Raw genomic sequence first — 24,559 nt, forward strand, 5'->3', positions numbered from 1 at the left:
GCTTAACTAAGGTGGGTGGGTGGTGAAGGCTCGCTGCTCTGACCTGCTGCGCTCCTCCCACCAGTGCTGCCCCCAGCAGAGCCCAGCACCTGGTTGCTGCAGGGGAATAGTCAGAAGCCTGGCAGTGGAGCTGATGGAGGGGCAAGGGCTGGGAGGAGGTGAAAGAGGGATCTGACCGTTGTCTGCAACTACCTCGTAGCGAGAGGGTGTAGAGAAGGCAGAGCCAGGCTTTTGTCAGACAGGATGAGAGGCAATGGGCACAAGCTGGAAAACAGGAAATTCTCATTAGCTGTATGGAAAAAATTTTCACCATGAGAGTGGTCAAACATTGGAACGGGGGCCCAGTGGGGCTGTGGGACATTCAAACCTCCACTGGACAAGCTCCTGAGTGACCTGAGCTGACATATTTTGTTTGAGCAGAGGTTTGGACAAAAGCCCTCCAGAGACCCCTTCCAACCTATGGCTGGAAGTCTGTAACACCCAGTGCAGAGAATGTTTGTTTGTTTTCCCAGCTGCTTTTGAAACCAGTTCAGAACTTACCAGTGTGTGAACCCCAACACAGAGACAGCAGCAATGCTGCAGCCTGCCATGAGGTACGGGGGCAAAAAATGCTGCAGAACTGTGGTCACGCTGGCTGGCTGAAGGGTGACAGGGACATCCTGCACCCTCCACCTTAGGACTCACAGGCAGGAGAAGCTCAAGTTTTTTCAAAACCCTGTCCCCATCACATGTAAAAAAATTTTTTGGCCCCTTGTTATGGTGATCTGAGTAGCTCTTGAGCCACAGTTGCTGGGACCTGGTTGGAACTGGGGCCCTACAGTGATGTTGATCTGATTTTTTAGGTCAGATACTGCTTTTGCTCTTCTCTCACATCCCTGCTTGCAGCTGCAGGGGCTCTGAGTAAGCAGCTGTCATCGTGTATCTGGTGGGCACTGGGCTCCCCTGGCGCATTGCTGGTGGCAGGTTACATAAAGCTCACGGTTTCACCCAGTTTGTGTGTGCACGTGAAGCTGCTCCATGAGAGCCTGCAGCTCTGGGAAAAACTTCAGAGTGTGTGTGTGTGGTATAAGGGAAGGTCTCGAGGAGGAGCCTTACAATCCCTGAACAACACCCACCCCGGGAAGCCGCCACCATGGAGGGAAAGACCTGCCCCGGGTATGCAGCACAGAGCAGCTGAGGGGAACGGTGGCCTCGGAGCTGGTGTAAGCTTCTGCTGTCCCCAGAACCAGGGCTGGCGTGGCTGATGAGCTGTCCTCGGCCCCAGCAGGAGCCGCGGCCATGTACAGACCTGGATCTTGTTTTTCTGCTGGACAGCGTTAACCAGGCCTGGTTCCCAGTCTGGTTGCTGGCAGCCGCAGCCATGCTTGCAGGGAGGGGAAGGGAGGAACAAAACAAGCCCTGGGCGACAAGGGCAAGTGCCCTTAGCACCTGCTGCTGGCTCTGTGGAACTAATGTGCCCATGCACCTGCAGCTTGACCAGCTAATTTTGGTCCTGCTCAACAACGAAGCTCCCCCTCCCCGGTGAAAAATTGGAACCCCTGAAACCTCCCAGACGCAGGGGCCGCTTGGTGCAGATGTGCTCAAATGGGCACTTTGTCATAAGGCTAGTGGGGAGAGGCAATAATAAGCTGTAACACAGTGAGCGAGCTCATTCATGAAACTGTTTACTTGTGATACTCTGCCTCCCTACCTGTGTTCTCACTGCTGCCAGGTAACAGTGATCAAACAGAATTCCTCGGTGCCCAGGGTGACTTCCCTAAAAGCCAGGCCAGCTCCACTCTGCCCTTGAGCAGAGGCCATGCGCGCTGTGCCGTGGGGACAGGCTGCTCGCAGACAGTGCTCGCGGCTGAATGACCCAGCTGTCATGCTGCTGCAGGGCAGAGAAAGCGCTTCTGACGCACCGGCGGCCGCCCCAGGGTGAAGTACTGTCACTAACACTGCGGCTGAAGTCTTCCTGGCCCGCTCTCACAACCCTGGGGAGGGAGCAGGATCAGGGAAGGGCTAAGCAAGCACACACTGTCCCGCAGCGGGCCCCAGAGCCCTCACAGACTGGCCTCAGCTGTCACCACAGGGAGCAGATGGAAAATTGAGGCACAGAGCAGGAGAACCTGCTCGATGTCACATGGAAAGAAGGAACTAAAATAGCCTCCTTCAGGCATCTTTCAGACTATCGGTATGGAGAGCGTAGCAGGTTCCCTTCCTTTGCCAGCAGAGTCACTTTAAGAGAGACTGAAAAACTGAAATCACGGGGTCCTCGTGGCTGGTCACCACCAGCACACTGCGGAACTTGTCAAACAGCATGAGGAGCTGGGAGCGCCGCATGTTCTCATTGTACATGATCTCCTCCAAATGATGTCGGCCTCGGAAATAGTGCAGCAGCCTGCAGGGAAGGAGACAAGGGAGGCACATGAGCCAAAACAAGTGCACGCAGCTAGAACCAATACTGCCACCCTCAAGGTTTCCACTCCCATGGGACACAAATCAGAAGGCGCTTGGGTTGTGTCCCTCATTTACATGAAACTTGAGGGGAATTCAATCGGTTCTTACCTTAGGCATGCCTAGCACAGCAAGCCCCTGGAAAAGCAGGGGACTCCCCGGCTTTGTGGCTTTGCAAAGGGCCTCCTTGTACCAAAAGTTTTCCTAGCCTGGGGCATTTCCTGAGGTGGTCCCTTTTCAATACAGTTTCCATTTCAGAAAGCGAGGAGCCACAAGCCTTGAGAAGTTGGGACACAGCAGAGTCACTTCTGTGCCCTTAGCTGGGCCCGCACTGCCCTGTCACAGCTCTGCGGCACGGCCCGGGGACCTACGCTTGCTTTCAGAATCGGGCATGTTTTCCCTCACAGCAGCCCAAGGGACTTAGGAACTACAGGTTGTGCACTTGAGGCTTGGTCAGCTTGGGTTGGGTGGAGCAGTTGCAACAGACAGATGGAAATTTTGGTGACAGGCACCACAGAGAAGCTCTGGGAGTTATAAGGCCCCCAAAGAACCCCAAAATCCCTGAAGCCTAAGCTCAAACAACACTGGCTTCTTAAATTCCCCGTTCTCTTTAGAGACAGCACAGATCGGCCTTCGCTGGCCCCCAGCACGCTTACAGACATCAGATAACCTCAGCCCCGCGCAGGCAGGCACGGCAGGGCCTAAGACAAACCACTGCAGCAAGTCCCTGATGGCTGAGGACCTGCTCCCCAGAGACCTTCATAGCCCTAACGGAAGCCACTCAGGCTCTTAATCGCCCTGACAACCTCCCAAGTGTAGGAACCGAACCATCCTGCACATGGCGCTCAGACACTCCTACCCCTCCAGGCCCGAACACATACGGCACAATCACTTCCCAGCTACGCAGGCAGATGTGCGTCCGCACGTGTTGCACATCACACTGTGCTTCAGCAGCTCTTGCTGGTGTTTCCGTACCCATCTGCAGTTCGGGAATATGCTGGCTTGCTGCTTCGTGCCAACTGACAGCAAAAATGAGTGGAGATAACATGAGCTGTTTTGCAATTCATCCATACAGTCCTCAGGCAGGAACAGCCCTCAAAAGACACCAACCATCCTTAGATCATTCCTGCCTATTTTCACGTGACAGCAGGATGGGGGATCTCGTGCTTCCCCTGAAGAACTGACATCTGCCTGGCTGACTGCTGCTGCTCAGGCTAGGCGCTCCTGTCGCCCATCACCCTCCATGGTGACTGGAAAGGAGTCACTGCAACAAGCCTCCCTCCATCACACCCTCCCCACACTGCACAGAGTAGGTTTCACCTCTAGTCCACTGCCATTTGTGTTTCTCTGCTCCGCAATTTGCTGTGTCCCTCCTCTCAACCCTGTCCTGTTCCCCAGACCGCTGTGTGGAAGCTCAGAGCCGGGTCCCTCACTGCCTCACCGCTGCCGGCAGCCTGGGGCTGTGGCAGCCCCCAGCACGCTGCGAACTCCCGTCTGCTCTGATGTTCATCTGCCAGCTCTCAGGTTGGCACCATCATGTAGAACATAACTGCTACGTCTCTGTGCCTGCAGTACAAACAAACAACAGACGGACAAGCTCCAGTCGTATTTACCTTTCCACTATGCGGGCTGTGCATTTGCCTTTTGCAGGATCTCCCACTGGGTACTTAAATCAGGCTAATTGGCTTCCTCCCCTGGGCCGGTGGCAACCAGTGCGCACTGAGCAGTGGCCGTGAGCAGGGACAGTGTCAGTTTGACCGTGCATGTGTCAGAACTAGGCCATTCCCTGAGGCATCACCAGAATTTTTTCTATATTGTATCACTGTTCAAAAAGTGATTTTGAAAAAGATTTTCAAGGCTGTGTATTCCCTCCCTGGTACAGAGCTGCTCACCGTGACTGCCCATGCGCTCATCTCCTGGCACAGCTCCCTTCTGTGCAAATGATTCTGACCTGGCTTTCAACAGCAACACAGCCTAAGCAGGAGTTTTCCAATAAATAAATCCATCCTGTATTCAAAAAGAGTCTGGATTTGTAACCGGTCAAGATGAAATACTTTCCACTCCAATAAAAGCTAGAGAGGATATTAAAGAATATCACAAAAATGCCGTCTGGAAGACACCTCCAAAGTCTAGTCCAGCATCCTGCTCCAGCAGGACTATTGCCAACGCTGTAGCTTTTTCTAGCCAAGCACTGAAACTGCCCCAGGACGGAGATACCCCCACATGCCTGGGTAATCTGGCCTGCGCTGCACCACCATGCCAGGGAAGTTTTCCCAAAAATCCAAGTAAAATCTACAAAGCTGTAACCTGGGGCTCACAGCTCCAGTGAAGATGGGAACTACCTTCGCCTTCTTAAGGGCAATGAACATTTACAGCACTCAAACAGGACAGAAGGTGGCACTTCTTGTGGTAGTAATGCTGCATTTGGGTCCCCCTGCAGCTGCACAGATAGGTCTGTTGACAGATGTGCCCTTCCAGATGCAGAGGTGGGAGATTATGGCTTCCCGTTGCTCATCACTGTTCTCCCCTCTTCAAGTTATATGAGCTGCCCCGCTAACAGCAGTGTAGCGTTCTTAAACACACCCACCCACCAAGGATTATCTCAGACTAGTCAGTCAAATAAAACTAGCTTATTTCTGGCCGAGGAGATACCCCTTCCACTAGTACGGCTTGAAAATGGAGCAGAACTGTCCACAGCTTAGTGCCACCAGTGAGCATTCCTCAGTGGAGTAAAGGATCTCCATCTCCCATTCTAAGAGCAAGAAAAAAAAATAATCCTGAAAGTAACCCCAGACCCATGGCTTGGGAGAGAAGCCACGAGTAAAGCCTCAAACTGTCTTTAAAAGCACTGCTTAACGTGCAGTGAGGAACACTTTGTGTGCGTTGCTGAAGGTCTAGCTCAAAAAGAACTTGTCTCTTTCTTGAGTTTACCTCTGGAAGGACAGGCCAACCCTCCTCCAGCAGCACCTAAGGAAAGAACTTGGATTTCAATTCCCATACAACGTTATGAGGGTTAAGGCACCCACTGCTGGAGCCAAGCTTCAGTATTCCCTATTTACCCTTCAGGTTCTTGTCTGGCAAATACCTGCTCTGCATGGCAATGGCCAGGCACAAGCTCCTTCTGCCCTCCGAGGCATAGACACAAGAAAATGTACAGGGCTGAAATTTATTGCTCTGCTGAAAATAGCCCATCCCTTTGTGTGCACACACAGCTACGCTGGAAGGGCAGTTGCAGTATATTTAGTGCACTAACGATGCGTTTATAGCAGGAGTTTGTTCTGGGAGGCAGCTGATACGGCATAGCTATTTGCCAGAGCACAGCCCTCACCAGGCTGCTATTCCTCAAAATGAAGCAAAAAAGAGCTGGCACAGGAATGCCTATTAGGGTAATGAGGGAGATCAGCTCCTTCACTCCACCGGCCTCTCCACAGTTGTTTATGCTTTCATTAAGAGGTTTACCCAGAAACCGATCTCTGCTGGTTTACAGCAAAAAAAGGGAGAAAATACACCCACAACCTCCAAGTTACAGTGTCTCATAAAGCCACCGGTAACCAAGAGCATCTTGCATAAGCATTTCTATTTATATGCTCCAGCATCCTACCCGTAGGACCCGTTTGTTTACTTTATCTTCTCTCTTCCTCACTGCTGACTTAAGAGTAAGCCATGCAGTTGTCAACTCAATCAATTCAATCATCCTGGGGATCCGCAAAAGAACCTGGTGCACAAGCAAACTGCAAAATAAACATTGTTCAGACAGCTTCCTGGTTACAGCAGCTGGTTTTATGAAGAAATCAAAGTAATTTTTTGCATCTGTAGTTTCAAACAGCTGCTTCACCCAGATGAGGGAAGTGATAGGGGAGCAATCATGAAATCCTTCCCCCTCCCTAGGATAACTAAGAAGCTGCACTGCCACTAAACTGCTCCAAAGCATCCTCCACAAATTCTGTCTTAAGATGTCACCAATTATGATGTTGTTTTTACTTTCCTTTCTCACTGGTTTTGTAGCAACTTATCTGGTAACAATGAAAAAACATTTCAGAGTTCTCAAATGGCCAAAGTGTTGCCTCTCAATCAGAGAATATCCTCTGAACAGTTTACAGAGGATGGAGGAGATGAGTAATTCAGAGAGCAGTACCTACCCACAAGCTTGGGGGAGCGCTATGAAAATACCTGATCAGGCACAGCACAGCTGCAAACTTTGCCGCAGACAAGAAAAGTGTTTTTTGCTATTACAGTGTCTCTGGGCTACTTGACTGTATCCATCCTAGGGCGAGAACCAGCTTTTCAGAGGATTACCAACTGAATCTGGGATGTACACGAAAAGCTGCAGTACTTGCCTCAGGTGGTTTTCCCGCTCCACAAGTATGAAAACCAGTGAAAGCTCCATTCCGGTGTTTTGAAATGCTTAGGAAGAAAAAGTATTTTCCCCCACACCTTCTTCCCATATGGCTGGTTAGGAAATCGTTCTGCTTTTTACCATGTGCAGAACCACGTCTTGCATATTTTTGTTGTGTTGAAATTTGTAACAACAAAACTGTGTGCTACTCATCACACATCCCAGTGACTCTGGCCTAACTAACTTAATGTAATGAGCAGCTCGTCTCTGCAAAACAGACCTTGAAACATTGGTAGACTGGCCTGTAAAAGTATTCAGGCTGGCTTTGTGTCTGATGCTTTTTGTCTCCGTCTCATATTTGCACAAAGTTTACAAACCTTAAAATAAAGGATAGCTGGCTTGGAAATATCAGTGGACAAAAAATGACAGCATCAGCATGACTGGGTCTGTGCTTTGCATGCTTAGAAGGTTTCTTCAGGCTATGCAGTTTTATGTCTACCACGTGCAGCCACAGAAAAACTGGCAGCAGGCAACCAGTGAAGTCCCTGTTGTCTGACCATACGGCCTGATGTTCCTTCACACATCCAGGACTCTTTGTTAACAAGTGTTCTTGTAACACATATATTAGTTTTTTGTCACAAACTGACGTATACAGATGAAATAGGTGTAAGGGGAACAAACCCAAAAGAATTTATCCTCCAAAATCCCAAGCTAATGGGATTTTCTCAGAGTCCACGCCAATCCTCCAATAAAACAGCACGGATAAGAAAAAAAGATGGCATTCGCACTCTTCATTTCCTACCTTGCGAACATGCGAAGATCTTCTGGATTCTGGGCAGCAGGGACATTAAGGATAGCTTCCCGCTCATGTTCCAACAAGCTTGCTAGGAGATTCTCCGTCATCCTTTTATTTAGGGGTGAGTCCCCACCAGGTATCAACTCAGCGCTGGAATTATCCATGCTAGGGCTTGTCAGAGTCATGTCATCACTACTAGCTATCAAGGGAGGAGAGAGAGACACACAGCGTTTTTATATTCCTCAGCACAACAATGCAAAGATTATCAATTCAGGCTGTTTCTGTGCAGTCTTTCCAAATAATCCCTTCAGATTTGTAGAGCAAAGAAAGTGGCTCTCTAACTGCTACATGTATCTGCCATTAGTCATATGACAACACAGCAATTTTCTCAATGGGAAAGTCAAATGTTTCAACAAAGTCATCAATTTATGTGGAAAATTGTACTTCTGGAGACTATAAACAGTCCATTAAAAACATCTGAAAAGAAAATTCCCAGCCAGCTCTGCTGGAATACCGTGAAGTGGTAACATAAAAAGCCTAGCAGCACAGAAGGTGGGAGCAAGCAGAAAGAAAGGCCAAGAAGCAATATCCTCTTGTGAGTGAGCCAGAATAAGCAGATCGCAGACTTATCGGACTCACATTCCAAAACTTCTGCCCTAATTCATGACTTCTGCAAAGCTGAAAGTTGTACAGAAACCTCTCCTGATATCCAACCTCAGTGGCATTCTGAGAATGCTGCTTGTAACAGTACAGGCAGGAAAGTTTGGGGATTTCAGCATTGTATCCGATTTATACTCTTGAAAAAATGCTTTTCTGGAATCACCCAGAAGAATGGCACTGAGGAAATTAAAGCAATCAGGATACATAAACAGAAAAGCAACCATCTGCGCGAACGACAGCTAGCTGTGCATCTCCTCCTTAGGTGGCTCTGCAGCCCGCAGAAACCAGTGCTGTTTGAAACAAATTTTCACAATTTTCTTCCTCTCCTGAAAACCAAAGTTCACGCAGTAACAGCAGTGCAGCCAGGGGAACATGGCAGTTACTTTTGTGTACAGCAAGGAAGCAGGAAGTTACTTTGAGAAAATGGAAGTACTTCTAGTAAAACATTTTACGTGACCAAATAAGAACTCGGCAAATTACAAAGCACTACTCCTTTTTACAAAGAGTGTGTAGCCCTTAAGACTTTCACCAATGCCCAGCTCTAAATTTAAGCAGGGCTGGACCAAATTAAGACTCCAAGAAAAGACGAGTTAGTCTTGTTACCAAGGCCTGATTACCCTAGGCATCACTAAGGGAAGCTCTAGAAGTGGGCTATAGCCTGAACAGCAGAGAAAAATGTGCTCGTACTTGGAGAACCAAAGCTGAGAGCATTGGGGGTGCTTAAACTTCGGCCTCCAACTCTAGCAGTAAAGGGCATGTCTTCGTCTTGGGCTCGGAAATCCTCCTCGTTTGGTGGCACCATCAGACAGACGTACGTGTGAAGCTGAATAAGAAGCCGGTGTTGGAGCATCCATATCACCATTTGAATGAGCTGAGTCTGCAGAGTGAGGAATGAGGTATGAAAGACCCGTGAAATAAAATACAGGAGGAAAACAATGCACAAAGGTTAGGCTTTGTGACTAAGAAGTCACAAGAAGTGCTTTCCACGAAAAACAACAGTTTTATCTCTTCTCCAATCATAAAAAAGTGACCAGGCACACACGTTCATCACACTTAAAAAGCTTTTGTGGATGCTCAGGCTGTAATCAAGCCTTTAACGATCAACATGTCTTTATGCTACACATATGCACAGCCAGTGTCCTCAAACAAAGCAGCCCTGCCCCTTGCCATAGCTCCCGCACCTGCTGGGTGGTGGCAGAGCAGCCGCGTCCCCTCACCACCCAATGCTTCAGCCACACAAATGGAGCCACACAACCCCACCTGGAGCCCTTCCGTCCTCTTGTAACAAAGCACGTTTAGTAGGTGCTCAAACAAGGGGCTAGCCTTCCTTCTGAGCGACCAGACATGGGAAAATGAGTCAGCCAGAGGCAGGCCCTGCTGCCCACAGCCCAACAGCGTGAGCCCAGAGACCAGGTTGCTGGTTTCTACACGAGGCCCGCTAAAATAAGTAGTCACCAAAGAGTCAAATCCCAGAGCGGTCAGATTAAAGCGCATGTTTCCTGAGAAAGCCAGGGAGAGGGCAGGGTGAAGGGGCAGAGATGAAGCAACCAGTGGTGCCCAGAAGTAGGAGCCATTTGCTGTCAGATGGGAAATTGCTGCATGACCATGGGAGGGACCTGAGATCAGAGCCCTGCCAGGACTTGGCGACACAGAAACAGCCACAGAAACCTTGGCAAGAGATAGCAGCCTGCTGCTGCCAAGGAGGCCCCTCTCAGTGCAGAGGGTTAATACCCCCATTTGCTCGCCATCCCTCTGCAATAATAGGGCAGGTCAAGTTTATACAGGCACCTAGGTGGTTAGGGTGCAGATAGGCAAGAGTTTCAAAAGCACCGAGAGATGATGCTCAAGTTAAACAAACATGCACAGCACCTTTGTGTTCCAGCAGCTGCAGACCTGCACAGTGTCCCCATAGCGATGCTGAAAGCAGTGGGCAGAGTGAGGGACAGGCATTTGCAGGTTCATGGCATGGCCTGCTTTCAGGAGTTTTGGAGGAGCATTCAAAACGCATCATCACATCTGAATTCCTGCACAAAAAGCCTTTTCATATCACTGCCGGCAACCCTTCCCATAGCTAACGGCTCTGAAAACACTGATTCACTAACAAAAGCTGTTTGGGGATTTCATAGCAACCAACACTGTTTTGGTGAGAGAAACACATGCAGAATGAGCTCAGACTCTGAGAAGGAAGTTAGCTCTGCTGTATTAATCATCAGGGTAACAGGCCAAATCTCAATAAAAGCCCCAAACTGAAGGTCATCAGCCCAAATAATTTTCCTTTTTCCATAAATCTTATAATTCTCAGTTCCTCCTCTGCAATCAAACCACAAAAGCAGTATCTTCTGTTTGCAGACAGACCCACACCCTGTCTTTTCAGGGATTACCACTTTTGGGGGCTGAACAGATTTTAATCTTAAAACATTATCTGGGATCGCCTTCAAACATATCTTTTTTGGAAAAGCCAGAGTTCATTTTATATGTTTAATAGCAAATCTACAGAAGAGGAAGGCTGGCAAAAGATACCAAATGCACAGTGTTTTGCTAACACCTGAAATCAGCCTGGAAGACAAGAGGAGGCTTACTGCAGCGATTACATTGCTAAAAACCTTCCTTCCAGACACAGGAGGCCTGGATGAAAAGATGTCTCATATATTTTACTTCAATTTCCGACCTGTTGGCAGGCAGCGATGTCTGATTAGCTAGTTCCCTATCAAATGAAAGAGGTCTGCGCATTTCACAGCACAGAACCACCCTGGAAAAATCCAAGGCAATTCAAGGAGACAGTAAGTCAGGCTCTACCAGACCTGCAGAATCTGCCGGGTAGGGCCTGACCTCAACCAGCCTCCACTGGTCATTTCGGTGGTTTCGTGAATTACAGAAATAGCCAGTTGCTTTCATTACAGCTCCATGTGCATGGAAAGTCTTAACCAACACTTTCTAATTCTGCATACACACCTTCACCTCTACACTCTTGTGCAAATAGCTGGAGAGCCACCCTGAGCCAGCAGCTATGCTCAGTGGAACAAGCAGCCAGGCAAACATGGTGTTACAGCTTTACAACCCTAACACTGTACAACCAACGACGGCCAAATGCCTTTGTGCTGTAAGTGGGAGAGCTGGAGATCAGCTGTGACTAACTTCAGAACTAGAGGAAACTATTCTTCCATATTGAAGTGAGCCTGAATAATCATCCCCAGATAAGAGAACATTAAGATCATTGACGGTTATCTGTATTAGCTCGACTTCAGTGGAAATTTGGTGCCTCTTAAAATCTAGTCCTAGAAAAAAAGCTCAAGCGCTGCAGCGCCCTGCACCCGGCACCATGCCCAAAACTGTGTGCTCCATGCCATCACTGCACGTGCCTCACGCCATTTCCACTTTTTCCAGGTTTAAACCTGTTTCTTACCAAAAGCAGCAATTGTTTTCACAGACAAGGTCTAGCAGAGGCTTTGCTAATATGTTCTGCTGCTTGTCCTTCAGGACACGAACCGTGAATTTACATCCATTCCCCACCTGCTCCTTTTGAGCTCTGATGGAGCTTACAGGCAGGCCTGCAGGAGAAGAGGCTTCCCTGCACCATCTGTGCTGCGCTGGCTGCAGGAAGCGCCCTTCCTCCCTCAGAGATACACCGTTATCTTCGTGCTCGGTCTCAGCCTACTTGATTAGCTGGGCTCCTTGCTGAAGCCAAAAGGTCTGGGAGTAGCTTCTCAGGCGAGGCTATGCCCCGCTCCCAGGGCCGCCTCCACTCGCTCAAGCCATCATCTGGCACGGTAGGAATCCACGGCCAGCCTTTTTTTGGCTGAAACACCACAACTGTGACAGAAATATAGAATGAAACGTTTTTCATTGCTTAATTTAACTACCAATCAACTCTAAATTTTATCCATATTCCTTTCATCCTTCCTGTCTCCCTACGTCTCTTTCCAGTCTGCTGTGAGGGGGTCCCGTCTGCTGCAGTATGTGGACCGCTCCCGGGGGCACGCAGCAGCCCACGGCCAGCCCCTCTGTCTGCCTGCCCCATGGTGCAGCAGGCCCTGGGAAGAGTTAGAGCGTGTGGTCATGCAGGGCGGCATTGGTAACAATACATTGCTTTGTGCTTACTGACAGAAGCAGAGAAGATGTATTAGCTTCTGAAAACACAGGCACTATACGTCAGCCCATCTGGGCAGTTTGGGACAGTCAGAGGAAAGCTCAGCCCCAAGTCTTGGAGGGATAAGATCCAGCATTCACTATTCTCTCCCCTCTGGGAACCAAGGGGAGCGTTTGTAAAACTCTTGAATAATATGTTAATAATATGTTTCCTGCAAGGATTCTTTAAGGCCGTTTTCTTTGCCAGGCCTAAAACACTAAGGAAAACGCCAAGGTAACTGGGACCAGCAACAGATTCAGGAGAGGGAAGGGAAAACAGCAGCCCAGAAGCACTCAATCCTAGCTTGCTTCTCACTACACCAGGATACATTTGCAGTTAAAACATGGTTTGTTTTGCCTATGGAAGTATAGGAGCCCCCTTTCTCCAGTCTGGGTTATCTAGTTATTTGCCACATGCAGTCTTTGAGGTCTGACTTGAGGACTAAGGGCTGGCTTGGCTCCATAGGATAGCACCTTCAAAGTCACTGGGGTAAACGGATGTTTGCTGACATATATTGCCTGCCTTTATCATTCAAACCCCACTGTTTTAAGAAAAACAATCAGCTAGCAAAACTTATTTTACTGCAAACAGACTCTGAAGACCCCTGTTAACGTAGGACAAAATATTGTCTAATATTGCCATTTTAATCATTAGGTAACAGATTTCAATTCTCAGCTTAACCATTGCCTCCATTTAGGCCTAGAAAAACATAATTTTTAAACTGATTTTATACCTAGTCCAACTGAATATAAATGCACCTTAATACTACTTTGATAGCTCTGCCAACAAAAGCTCCCATGACTCTTAATGCCTTCCAGATGCCCAGCAGAACAGCCCCGTTTGCAGCGTGTCTCTTGGAAGACACAACTGCCTATTTGGTATGTGCATGCAGCTCTCCTCCCACTCCCATCCCCTGACACACTCCCTCATTTTCCACCGAGCCGTTACACAAAGCACAGCACGTTTTCCGGATGCACAAGGAGAGGCCTCATCTACCGTTGCCTTACTCCCAATAGGATGGCCAGACTTATCAAAACAAAAGTGAAAAATTAAACATTTTTTGTTCAGCAGCAGCTGTCATACTTTCCCATCTGTTTTTTTTTTCTGCAGTTATCCTAGCCTCATCAAGGGAGAATTAGATAACTACAATAATAACAATGTGCATTCTGACAAAGAGCTACTGTAGCGAAGGGGATGCAGGGAGGAAATGGGATGTCCAGTTCACCTAGGTGTGCTCCTTCTACCTTACGGGTGGAAAGATCCCTCCTGCTAGTCCACGTTTGCTCCTCCAGGCAGGGTAGGGAGATGTTATAGCTTCTTCTGAAACAGATGAACTAGCTGAGGCCATAATGCATGGATCAGGAGAAGTCACAAGCATTACCCATTTCTCTTGGTTTGCAAAGAAACTTAGCGAAGAGTAGCTGAGTGAAGAAAATTTGCTATTGTCCAAAAAGCCTTGCACCGAGAAGCAGGTTGAAGCATTCCCCTGCACCAGGTGCAGTGCCTAGTACACACACTCTGTCAATGATCGTGTCCTGACCAAAAGGTTTTAGGTCACCAGGTGTCTCTGTGCATTTGCAGGAGGTTATGAAGGAGTATGCACCACGGAACACCAGCAGAGCTCCACTCTGGTGTGCCCTGCGGTCACATCAAGGCTGTGCCACATGCATGAGAGGAGAGCACAGGGACAGAAACCAACAGTCACAGGCAGCAGAAGGAACGATAGCTTCTTTGGGGTTGGGGTAGCAAACTGCTCTTTTCCAGTAAAAACACTAAAAGGAAAGATGAGTTTCCCTATGGTATCAGCTCACAGGATCTCCTCAACTCATGGCTGTACCCTGGGGAGATCCAGCACCAGCAGCATGAGCTGAACTGGTTGCTGCTCAGGACTGTCCCAGGCTGCACTGGATTGTTGCGAGCCCAGGTGACACTACACAGCACAGTGTAGCTAACAGACAACTCACCACCGTGAAAAGGGGAAAACAGCTTCTGCTTTCCTCACTCACATGCCCAGCTGCAGAAGTAGCTCCCTCACCCTGTGCCAGCCCTGCAGCTTGCTGGATCTCCCCCAAGCGAATTCCACCTGCTAACCTGGCAGAAAACTAGCGCGGCTGAAACAAGTTAAATGAATAGAGTCGAGCTGGACAGAAGCCAGAGCTCTAGCACAAAGGGAAGAGGGAAAGGAAGAAGGTATGTGTGCACACACCTGAGCGTGGAAAGGAAAAACAGGGCCTCCTCTCAGCAGCACCAATATCGTTAGATCACCTGAGCTGTAGGCGTAGCCTCATCCTCAGGCTGCTGCAACACTGCTATCCAAGCAAGGCAGGTTAAACACAGAGAAGGGTCAGCGAGCACAGAGATGACTACATGAACACTGAATTCTTTTCAATTTACAAGCACAAGACCACTGATGGATATAAAACTACCACCAAGTTCAACTGCAATATACTGCTTGTCATCACAGGCAAGAAAAAAGATCAGGATGACAGGCTTAAGAATTCCTGCCTCCAGCATGAGGGCATGGCCAAGAGCACTGGCAGTCCCGGCAGGCACCACTCACTGGACACCTCCCACCTACTTGACAGACAGACATCAAAAGCAGAATGTGGACATGCACTCTGTCTTTCAAGGCAATCTCATCCTTGTCCCTGCTCAGGATATCGCCGGTTGGTTGTACCTCCACCAGCCAAAAAATACCACAGGGCCCCAAGTATAAAAATATCAGTGACATTTTTTTTTTTTTCCATCTCCCCAAAGGAATGGAGCAATTCCATCCATATGGGGTAAGTAAGCAAACAAATATAACTTTGTCCTCTTTCAAATCAAACTGTATGACTTTGTATAAAAACAGGAGGAAGTGCTCTTCAAACAGCTTTCCTATTCTGTATCGTGGACTTTATTAATGCCTTCTCTGCCCATCCAGAGGCACATGCCAAAAGGAGGGAGCCAACCCCATGCTTAGGACAAGAATCAAATGGGACAGATGCCACGAGACCGTAAGTTTCTGCAGAAAATACAGCCCTTCCCACAGTACTGACCTAGCACAGATGACTTTCAGAAATACTGGGACAGTATAGTCAGCATGATAAAAAGCACAAGGTAACAGACTACTAGTGACAATCTTTAAAGTTAAAAAAATATCCACCTACCCTCCTATGTACACAAAGAACAAAATTACACTGAGAGGTCCCAAGTTTGTTAACTTTTTTCAAAGGCAAAGCAAATAACGTTTGACAATATTTACAGTTCAGGGTACAGCATCTTTTATCACTGCACAGCGGAACAAAAACCCACCCACATTTCATCAGATTAATTTATCAGCTGGTTCTCTGTTAATTACAATTGCAGCCTGACCACTTCAGGATGGATCGGATTGATCTCTCTTAAAAGGCTAGCTCCTAACAAAACAATAATACAAAGAGTTCTACATAGGTAAATCAAAGTAGAAGAAAATGTACTGATATGAAAACACTTAAAAACTCTCTCTAGTCTAAAATCCCCCAAGAACTGTCATGCTTAGCTTTACCAAAAAGCAGCTCATCATGACTCAGAACAGCCCACCAGTGTATGGTGGTCTCCATCTTCACACGTGTCTTGCCAATGTGGCCCCAAGTCTTCTGCAACCACAGTTCTCACCTCCCCTTTTCAGACTGTACAAGGCACTTCGTAGCTTTTCACAGCATCACCCTTCATCCTTCCATGCACGCTGAAAGGATGATGAAAACAAGCCGTGTTGTTGATCTTTAGGACCCCGCTACAGACAGGTGAGCATCAGAGAGAAGGCAGCCAGCCTAGAAGAGCCGTTTCAGCACTCCAAAAGCTCTGGCAAACATTGATCATGCACTGCTGTTTCAAGGCATAACTGTGGCAGTAAGTGAGAGATTTCATTTGTGTATTTTAAACAAAAGCAGGATGTCCAAGAACAACCAGAAGTATTGAAGGAGAAGTATTAAGGCAAGTAATTAATTTTAAAAGGAGTACTGAGAATAAGAATGCCTCCTGAAGCTCCTACAGCTATAATAACATTAATGCTATTAATTCAGCTTCAATTTTCAGGACACTGATTTTTCTGTAACTATGATAAAGTACTGACAAAATGATAGAACTCTTCCTCTTACGTCCCAAGGTGGCAGCTGACCAGTACACGCTACTGGGATCAGACGCTACATCATTACTTATCTTTATCTCTGATCATCATCTCTGCCAACCTGTAATTACAACAAATTCTTCTCTCACAATTGGACCTGTGTGCACAACTGATGCTAATCTTCCAGATACCTGAACAGTGGCTAAATTCACACAGCCAGCAAGTCACTGAAGTATGAAGGCTAGCAAACACCACTACAAGAAATTGGCTACAGAAATCTGCCTGTGCTTCCTTTGCCACAATGTGCACAGGTCTGAGCGTCTTCATCTGGGAATGTAACAGTGTCAGCCAGGACACCTCACATTATTGAGCTCCTTCTTGTATTTCACCAGTTCCCAGAAATGCCACAAGCCATGATGCACAAGCAAAACAACGGCTCACAAATCCAAAATCAGTCTATTATTATCCCAAATCTCAACATTAAAATGCTAATGCTGTAACACATGGACTTCTGTTGACTACATGCTGAGTCTACTTCCTCTAACAGCCTTTAAACAATTCCAGTTTCATAGCAAAAGCTAAGTGAATAGACAGTTTGCTTTTAAAACCAGATTGTGAACTTAAAGCAGATGGAATATAATAAAATTAAATGTGATTGTGAGGAATCCACAAACTTGCACTCAGCCCTACTAATTTATGACAGTTTTCAACAGACCAAATGGAGTTTCAATTTTCCCTACTATATCACTCAAGGTAAAGAAACAGTCTGATTTAGGATTGTGCTTTGCTAGCACAGAGCATCCACACAGCTTCACCTTGAACATCCACACAGCAGCATGTGGATATGACACAACAAATCATATGGTTGGAAACACGCTAACTGGCAACTTCTAAACCAGCAATAGCAGGTTCCTGACTAGGTACTCCAGAAGCAACACCATTCCTTCTTCCCATTAGCAGGAGAACAAGGACCTCTTGTACATTCCCCATCTCACCTCCTGAACAGGCGGCGCAAGTGGATTCTTGAACTCCGAGAGTGACACTGGGAGGGAGAACTTGGAAAGCATCGACGGCAGGTTGTGGCCCCGGAACTGACAAGAAAATGCATCTGCTAATGGAGAGTAGCTACAGAAAAAAGGTACAGGCAGAAATCAGTTTTATATTGCTTGTCAGTGTAACATTTATCCATTTAAGCGCTACAGAAGTGCCAATTCCTAAATGAAATATTCTCTGTGATCTAGATAAACAGTAAGGGTAGTTTATGGCATGTTGTGTCCTGCAAAAGTAAGCAAGTAGCATATGCACTTTCATCTTGGCGTTACATTCAGCTCCAGGACATTATTCAAGGAGTGGAGGGAATCCAGAGGAGAAAAATAAAAACAATAAAAAGTCTCGACCTGTGCAGTCTCTGATCAAAGGAGCAGGGACTGGGTAGTCAAGAGAAGACAGGGATGGGCAGGATATACACACTGTCTTTAACTATGTAAAATGCAGCTACAGATGTGACTGTTCTCCCTGCCTATGCTGACAGGACAAGAAGTACCACTGATCAGGAGTAAAGAGTCAAGTTAAATATTAGGAAAACTGTCCGCCTTAGGATTTCCATCTACAAAGGTCTTCAAGAACAGCACTGCCATATATGACACAGGCACAGTTGTTCCTGAATGACCTTAAGGTCCCTTCCAGCCCTATTTTTATACTTCCAGAGAAGTTTTGATTTAAAACTATTTTCCTATAACCGAGTTCCAACACACATTCTAAAAACATCTCAAAATCCAACACAGAAAGGGTCGTCGATCTTCAGCAGAGCAAAAATACCCACCACTGCCTCCACATCTTCCTTGCATTGCCGCTGCCTGCTCTCAAAATGCCACATTGCCTTCTGTCTGCGAGAAGGCGTATCAGTATAAAATGCTATCACATGAAACAACAGTGATAGTGACACTATCCGATTTGCTAATTTTGATTAATTTCAGGTGATGCTGTGTGCCAGATACAAAGATAGTCCTATGAAATACTGATTTATTTAACTTAATCAGAAGGTATTTTGTTTTATAAATGTTTCCATGTTGCTTCAGGTTCATACAGCCTTTCTGATGTGGACGTTCAGAGAGCAAGCATACTAAAAATACTAGAAGCAGCTTCAGAGGGTAAATATTGCTTCTCAGGCCCACAACACTGCAGAAGCATATTGATCTACTGTGACACTCCTCCCTACCACACACTGGCTTTGCAAGTTCAGGCACATGTAATGGTTTGTGTTTTGTACAGCCTCAACAAATTCATACGAGGAAAAATCCCAGCCTGTATCCAGTAACAAAGAGAAGGGAAGCATAGCCGCACTTCTCACCACTTTTTTGCTACAGTCACTCATTTTCCTTCTACTTACAGACAGACACTGGCATTTGGAGAAAGCATGTAGACATTGTTTTCACACAGCGGATAAATAATAATTGCTTTTCCCCAGTAAACAAGATGTGCAGCAAGCTGGAAAACCTGCATTGAGAAAACAAGAAAAAAATAAGGGAGCAAAAGCAAAATTCAAACTCTTAGCAAGCGTTCCATACAATCATGAAAAGTCTTGTTTGAGCTGAAATGAAAGAATGTTCCATCCTTTGACCCTGCCTTCAGAATAAATTCACGGTTTAATAGAACATGTGGCACATCAAAAAGCATTTGACAAGGTTATTAACTTCCAGAGGCTCGCTCCACATTTCTAAGCAACTTAGTATTTCCTGCCTCAAAGGAATTTCTTCAAACTGTATCAATAGAAGTTTAGTTACTTTTCATGCCCCAAAAACCTATTTACCTATTTTTGTTTATGCACAAAATGAATTAAGTGTTATACATGAAAAACAAAACAAAAGAATCAGCCTCTACTATGACACAAACATAAAGGAAACCAACACTGCCTTTTTAATGCACTGAGATTTTTCAGTAATGAGCTGCACAAAGTATTTTAATGTGTTAAACAAGTCAGTGGTTGTTAATGGCTCTGGAAGAGCCACATAAATAGCGTCTATGAGACATAAAACCCAGCCTGCATCATTAGATGCATTTAACTTTGCTTTTTTGTGGAGAACAAAACTACAGAAGCAGTAGGGAATTTCCAGAGTTCATCTTATAGCTACATAATGCAAAGTAACACCACAGACCCCTGTAAGCAGGCCTGGACATTTTGTTATGAAATAGGAACTTTCCCTTCGAATAAGAGAAGGTGTGGACCTATGATCATGAGCATCTGAGATGACAAGCTGCATTCTTCTCTCCTGTCACACAGAGCACAGATCGGATCCCTGGGTCTGAACCGACTGTTAGAAGCACGGAGTGGTTCTCCCCTCTCCTGTATCTTCTAATATCATCAGAGCTGACAAGCAAAGGGCCACAATGAACACAGCCATCCAGACTGGCCTCTCAGTGGCCTCGTCTCACACGATTACCAGTCTTATTCCTTCCACTGGCACAAACTTCCCTTTTCAAGGACTCGTCATGTCACCTGAGCAATTTAGGTTTGAAATCTGGTTGCCAGTACTAGAAAGGCATTCAGAAATTGCTGCTGGCTTGGAGAGACTGGCTCAAAATTTTTGCTCAAGCCTAAACTAGAGCCTCTTCCTGGGACTCTGCAAAGTCCTTAGCACTAATGTGCTAAGAGAAATCGACAGGTAGGTTTGCACAGGCTTCCAGAGCTCTTCAATAGAAAAGACAGATCTTGGCAGATTCAGGGGAAGCAGCGTATTTGGCCACGGCAGCTGCAAGCCTTCACTTGCATTTTGGGTGCCACCACTCGCACATAGACATCAATGTGGCAGAACCAAGACTGTGTGATTTACACTGTGGTGTAAGTCAAGAGTACTATTGATTCTGATTTTCACTACCTAACGGGAAGGCATAGAGAAGGCAGAGCCACTCTTCTCAGAACGGCACAGGGACAAGATGGGAGGCAACACACACAAGGTGGAAGAAGAGAAATTCCCATTAAATATAAGGAAAGTTCTTTACTCTGATGCTGGTCAGATGCTGAACCAGGGCCCAGAGAGGCTGTGGGAGGTATCCCTGGTGGTACTCACAATTTGAACAGACAAGTTCCTGAGCAGCCTGTGTTAATGGACTTGCTCTGAGCAGTGGTGTGGACTCAAGACCTCCAGCCCCTCCTGCCACCCCACAGCGATCTGCCGAGCACTGTTGCTGCGCCGCTGCCCTCCATTCTCCAACCTTTCCCCATGGTCTAATGCTTGTGTTTTCTCTGTTGCTCTGCTCACACCAAGAGAACTGACATGCTCATGTACCACAGAAACCCACTGGCACATAGAAAGAAAACACCTCGTGATTTAAAAGAATTTCATCTGCTGCTGACAGTTCCCCGTACCTGTAGCAATGCCAAGTCAGCATCTTGAGCCAGTTGCTGCAAATTCTTCACAGCAGAGGTAGTTTTAATTACTCTCACCAGGGCAGGAGAGCAGTCCAACGGGAGCTCATTAAGCAATGACTTCTCATCATTTAAAAGTAATAAGGCATGGTAAGGCCTGCAGAAAAATAGAATACATTTGCACAGTAAACTGCAGCTTTTCCTGAAGGCTTAGTTATTCCCAGACCATGATACCTAGGTTAATCTACTGGTAAAAAAGAACTTCTAGTATCATCTTTTTCCTGTAAGTGGGTTCAGAATAAGCTTATTTTTATGTCATAAGGTAAGACGCTCCCCATAAAAAAGGGACAGAGGGTTATATGGTAAGTGGATGCCCTAGTGACTGGAAAAAAAAGACTGCAACGGGCTGGCATGCAATTAAGCCTGGAGAACTAGTCTGAAAACTGCTCATCTGCATTACTGAAATACAGAATGGAGTAGAGGAAAGGAAGAAAGCAAGAGTTAGTTATTTTTGCAAGTAAAAAGCTGTAAACAATGAATGCAGGAAATAAGATATTGTGGGGCCTGGGCTCACTCTCTTCTAAAAGCAAAATTACTTTTGGATCAACAGATTAAAAAGAACACAATTCCTCTAACTGTAAACAGTGCAGACCACCTAATGTTAACACAAAGCTGTGGCTTCATACCACCATGTATACAGCAGCATGGTACCCCAGCACCAGCTCCAGGAAGCCCTGACTCAGCCCACGCCCCCACCACCGCTACAGCTCAGTGTCACATCGTCCCCCAAGCTGTGCCAGCACAGGCATTTGCAGCACCATACTGGCAACTGGAGGACCAGCCAAACTCTGAAAGACAGAGCTTGCTCTTACCTGATAGATTTCAGGCTTCTCTCAATTGCTTCAGGGGGTATAAAGTTTGTGGCAACATAATGGATTTTATGAGGCAGGCAGAAACTCACTTCCAGCCAGTTGTTGATGTGTAAACGGACCACCCCTGTTGTGCAGAGACTAAAATAGGAAGAAAATAAATACATACAGCATTTACCATGTATAACAAATGAATGTAGTGGTCCAGATTCACCCCTGCAGAGGAATCACACCAGGACAAGAAAAAAACTGCGTGTACGCTGTCTATCTCCAGACTGGCTCAGGACCAGCTGATTCCCAGCTGCAAGGGCTTCCTGAACTTGTACTTACAAAGCATTATCCCCTAACGAGGCTTTGGGGGGATGTGAAAGACTGATAGTCTGCTCCCTCTGCTCTTAACATTGCAACACTTCCTCAAGTTAAAAGTATTTCTTGAAGATCTACTGCAGGGCACTGGAAAATTCCCTAGACCAGAGCTGCAAAGGGCAGAGATGAACCGGGCACAATGTTTTCACCTCCAATTTCCATCTTCCTCTCTAAGGAAAAAGAAAAGGAGACGTCTGTACTGGGCAAGGGGTGTTACAAGCAGCATATTTCCACAATAATGGACTCCTCCAGTTCTGCTTTTAGGTTGTTTGTTTCCTACTAACCTGCTCCTGCTTGTCACATGAAGTCACAAACATGCTGTTAAATGGTTTCACTCTAGGAAACCACAGGGACTAAGCTAAGCCTTTAAGCTGACTTCAAACAACAGGACTGGAGTGGATATGATGGACATCTCAGGAATGACAATAAAGTCTGACCCTCATGTTCAGCCTGAAAGCAACTATAAGCCTCTTCTACTGAAAAAAAACAGAGAACTGAAAGATTTAAGCAATGAACGTCATTCAGGTAGTTTTATGGAAGTCTGTAAATCTAGACAACAGGTTAAACATACCTAGGTAGGTAACCATGTTTACTTCAAAATGAGTAGATACCATAAGGAGCTAAGCTAGCACCACCTTGCAAAACTTTACACCACTGCCCAGCCCACAGGCAGGAACCACTGGCCTGGGAACAGCTTTGCTGGAGGCACTGGGACTGAGCAGGGAGGAAAAGGCAAGGCCCATCACATCTTTCCATGTACACTGAGCTTGGAACACATATAAACTTGCAAATCTTAAGCAACAGCTAATCTTGTCTACACTGTAAAGCTGAATTTCTCAGTATGTCCTTTGACTTTAAACTTTCTTCCAAAATCTTTTTTTCTGGCCTAAAATAAAATTTCAAAGTTTGCACTCTAAAAATTCCCATCTGAATTTTTAATTCAAGTGTATTAAGACTCACAATATGACTTTTGTGTCGATAATGCCCACGAATTTCCCCTCTACACAAAACATATTTAAAAACATTCCAGGAGCAAATACATGTCTTGGAAACTTTATGTGGAGTTTTAAACATTTATACCTAGTATTCAATTGTAGGCCGCAAACTAACGTGCTCTTTTTCAAGTTCATCTGGTTGTATACAGGATTTAGAGAGACCTGAAAATTCAGCTTTAAAACAAAAACACTGGGTAGCTTTGGCTGCCTGTGTAACTATTCACCAAACCACAACAGAGTGGTGAGAGAGCAAACACGATCCCATCCTGCCTCATGCATGATCAGACTCATTAGGGAAAATCTCACTGCAGACAACACTTTTCAAAAGCAGAGGCCATGGTTTTGTTCTCAAATCTTGCACTGACCTCGAAAATATATCGATTTTTCAAGTTGCAAAGAGCAGATACTACATACTTCCTTTTTTAAAAAGGAACTGAAAAGATGAATCCATTGTCTCTCTGCGCTACCACATCGCATCTGATCAGAGGCTCCACACCCTGAAGGAACATGCAAAGCACGGCAAACACCTCCGTTTTTCTTGCATTACATGCTGCAACTCCAGTAACACTGCTTATCCCACCAGACATACACCAACTGACAGAAAAAGCTGGATTCTCTCAAAACACATCAAGGCAAAGTGCACCCTGAAGCAGTAGCTATCCACACTATCTACCAGGCCAAATACTCACAAGAGAAAACACAACAATAAATGAAGGTCAAGCAAGCTAAAAGACTACCTGAAAGCTATTGGCATTGTTCTTTTTCCGAAAAGAAGCAGAGATACATGAAACACTTGCAGGGATATTTTCCCTGCATAGGTTAACATTCAGGAAACAGAAAAAATACACAGTTGGTTCCTTTCATTCTTTGGTTCAAGTGCACCAAGGCAGCAGCTTTAATTACATAATTATACTCTCCACAGCATAATTTTGTCTACAGTGCACTATACAACAAAAGCCTAGAATTAAAGACAACAAGAAAACCAGATTTTCAGTTCTGATCTGGATCTTAATTTCATTCTTCTACATTTGCACTCAACTGTATAATTTCAAGCCTTCATTATAGCTTTACGTACGTGATTTCTCCTTCACCTACCCCTCCTTGGATGGAAAATAATTTAAGTCCCTAATAATTTGACAAGGAATAAGCTACATGCTTCAGCAGCAATGTATGCGACTGGCTTTAGTCAGCCAACACTTAAATAATTTCACTTCTATATATATATACACACACACAAAGATTCATGCAACATGAAATATAGTCAAGTCACAGAAAGTGAAGTTTGGATCCACATCTGCCTTCACTTTTACAGGTTCCCCATGAAGTCACCTATTTAGCAAGCTTTTTAGTGTGAGCCTCACAAATCTCCATGAGCTGGCCCCAAGCTCTTTGGCTGGCGACCAGGAGACCCAGAAGCCACCTTCTTTTAGGGGCAGAAGCAGAACAGCAAAAACCAGCAACAGAACAGAATACCAAGAAAACAAGTTTTCAAAGTTACATCAGCAAGTCACCAAGCTCTATT

General features: G+C 46.1%; 1 protein-coding gene across 14 annotated transcripts in view; it reads right to left on the bottom strand.

Moving 5' to 3' along the window:
• Positions 1 to 24,559, bottom strand: part of NPRL3 (NPR3 like, GATOR1 complex subunit) — a 51,739-nt gene that overhangs the window by 4,785 nt on the left and 22,395 nt on the right. For 11 of the 14 annotated variants that reach the window (XM_040593639.1, XM_040593638.1, XM_040593644.1 and 8 more), the window contains 7 exons: positions 21,680 to 21,817; positions 20,808 to 20,964; positions 18,831 to 18,937; positions 17,437 to 17,566; positions 8,916 to 9,105; positions 7,575 to 7,767; positions 1,649 to 2,380 (listed from right to left, as the gene is read on the bottom strand). In XM_040593639.1, the coding sequence (XP_040449573.1) occupies positions 2,215 to 2,380; positions 7,575 to 7,767; positions 8,916 to 9,105; positions 17,437 to 17,566; positions 18,831 to 18,937; positions 20,808 to 20,964; positions 21,680 to 21,817 (1,081 nt within the window). In that variant the 3' untranslated portion in view covers positions 1,649 to 2,214. The other 3 variants (XR_005827811.1, XR_005827812.1, XM_040593640.1) reach the window with 3 other exon arrangements.

This window comes from Falco naumanni, chromosome 4 (assembly GCF_017639655.2).
Source record: "Falco naumanni isolate bFalNau1 chromosome 4, bFalNau1.pat, whole genome shotgun sequence".
NCBI lineage: Eukaryota > Metazoa > Chordata > Aves > Falconiformes > Falconidae > Falco > Falco naumanni.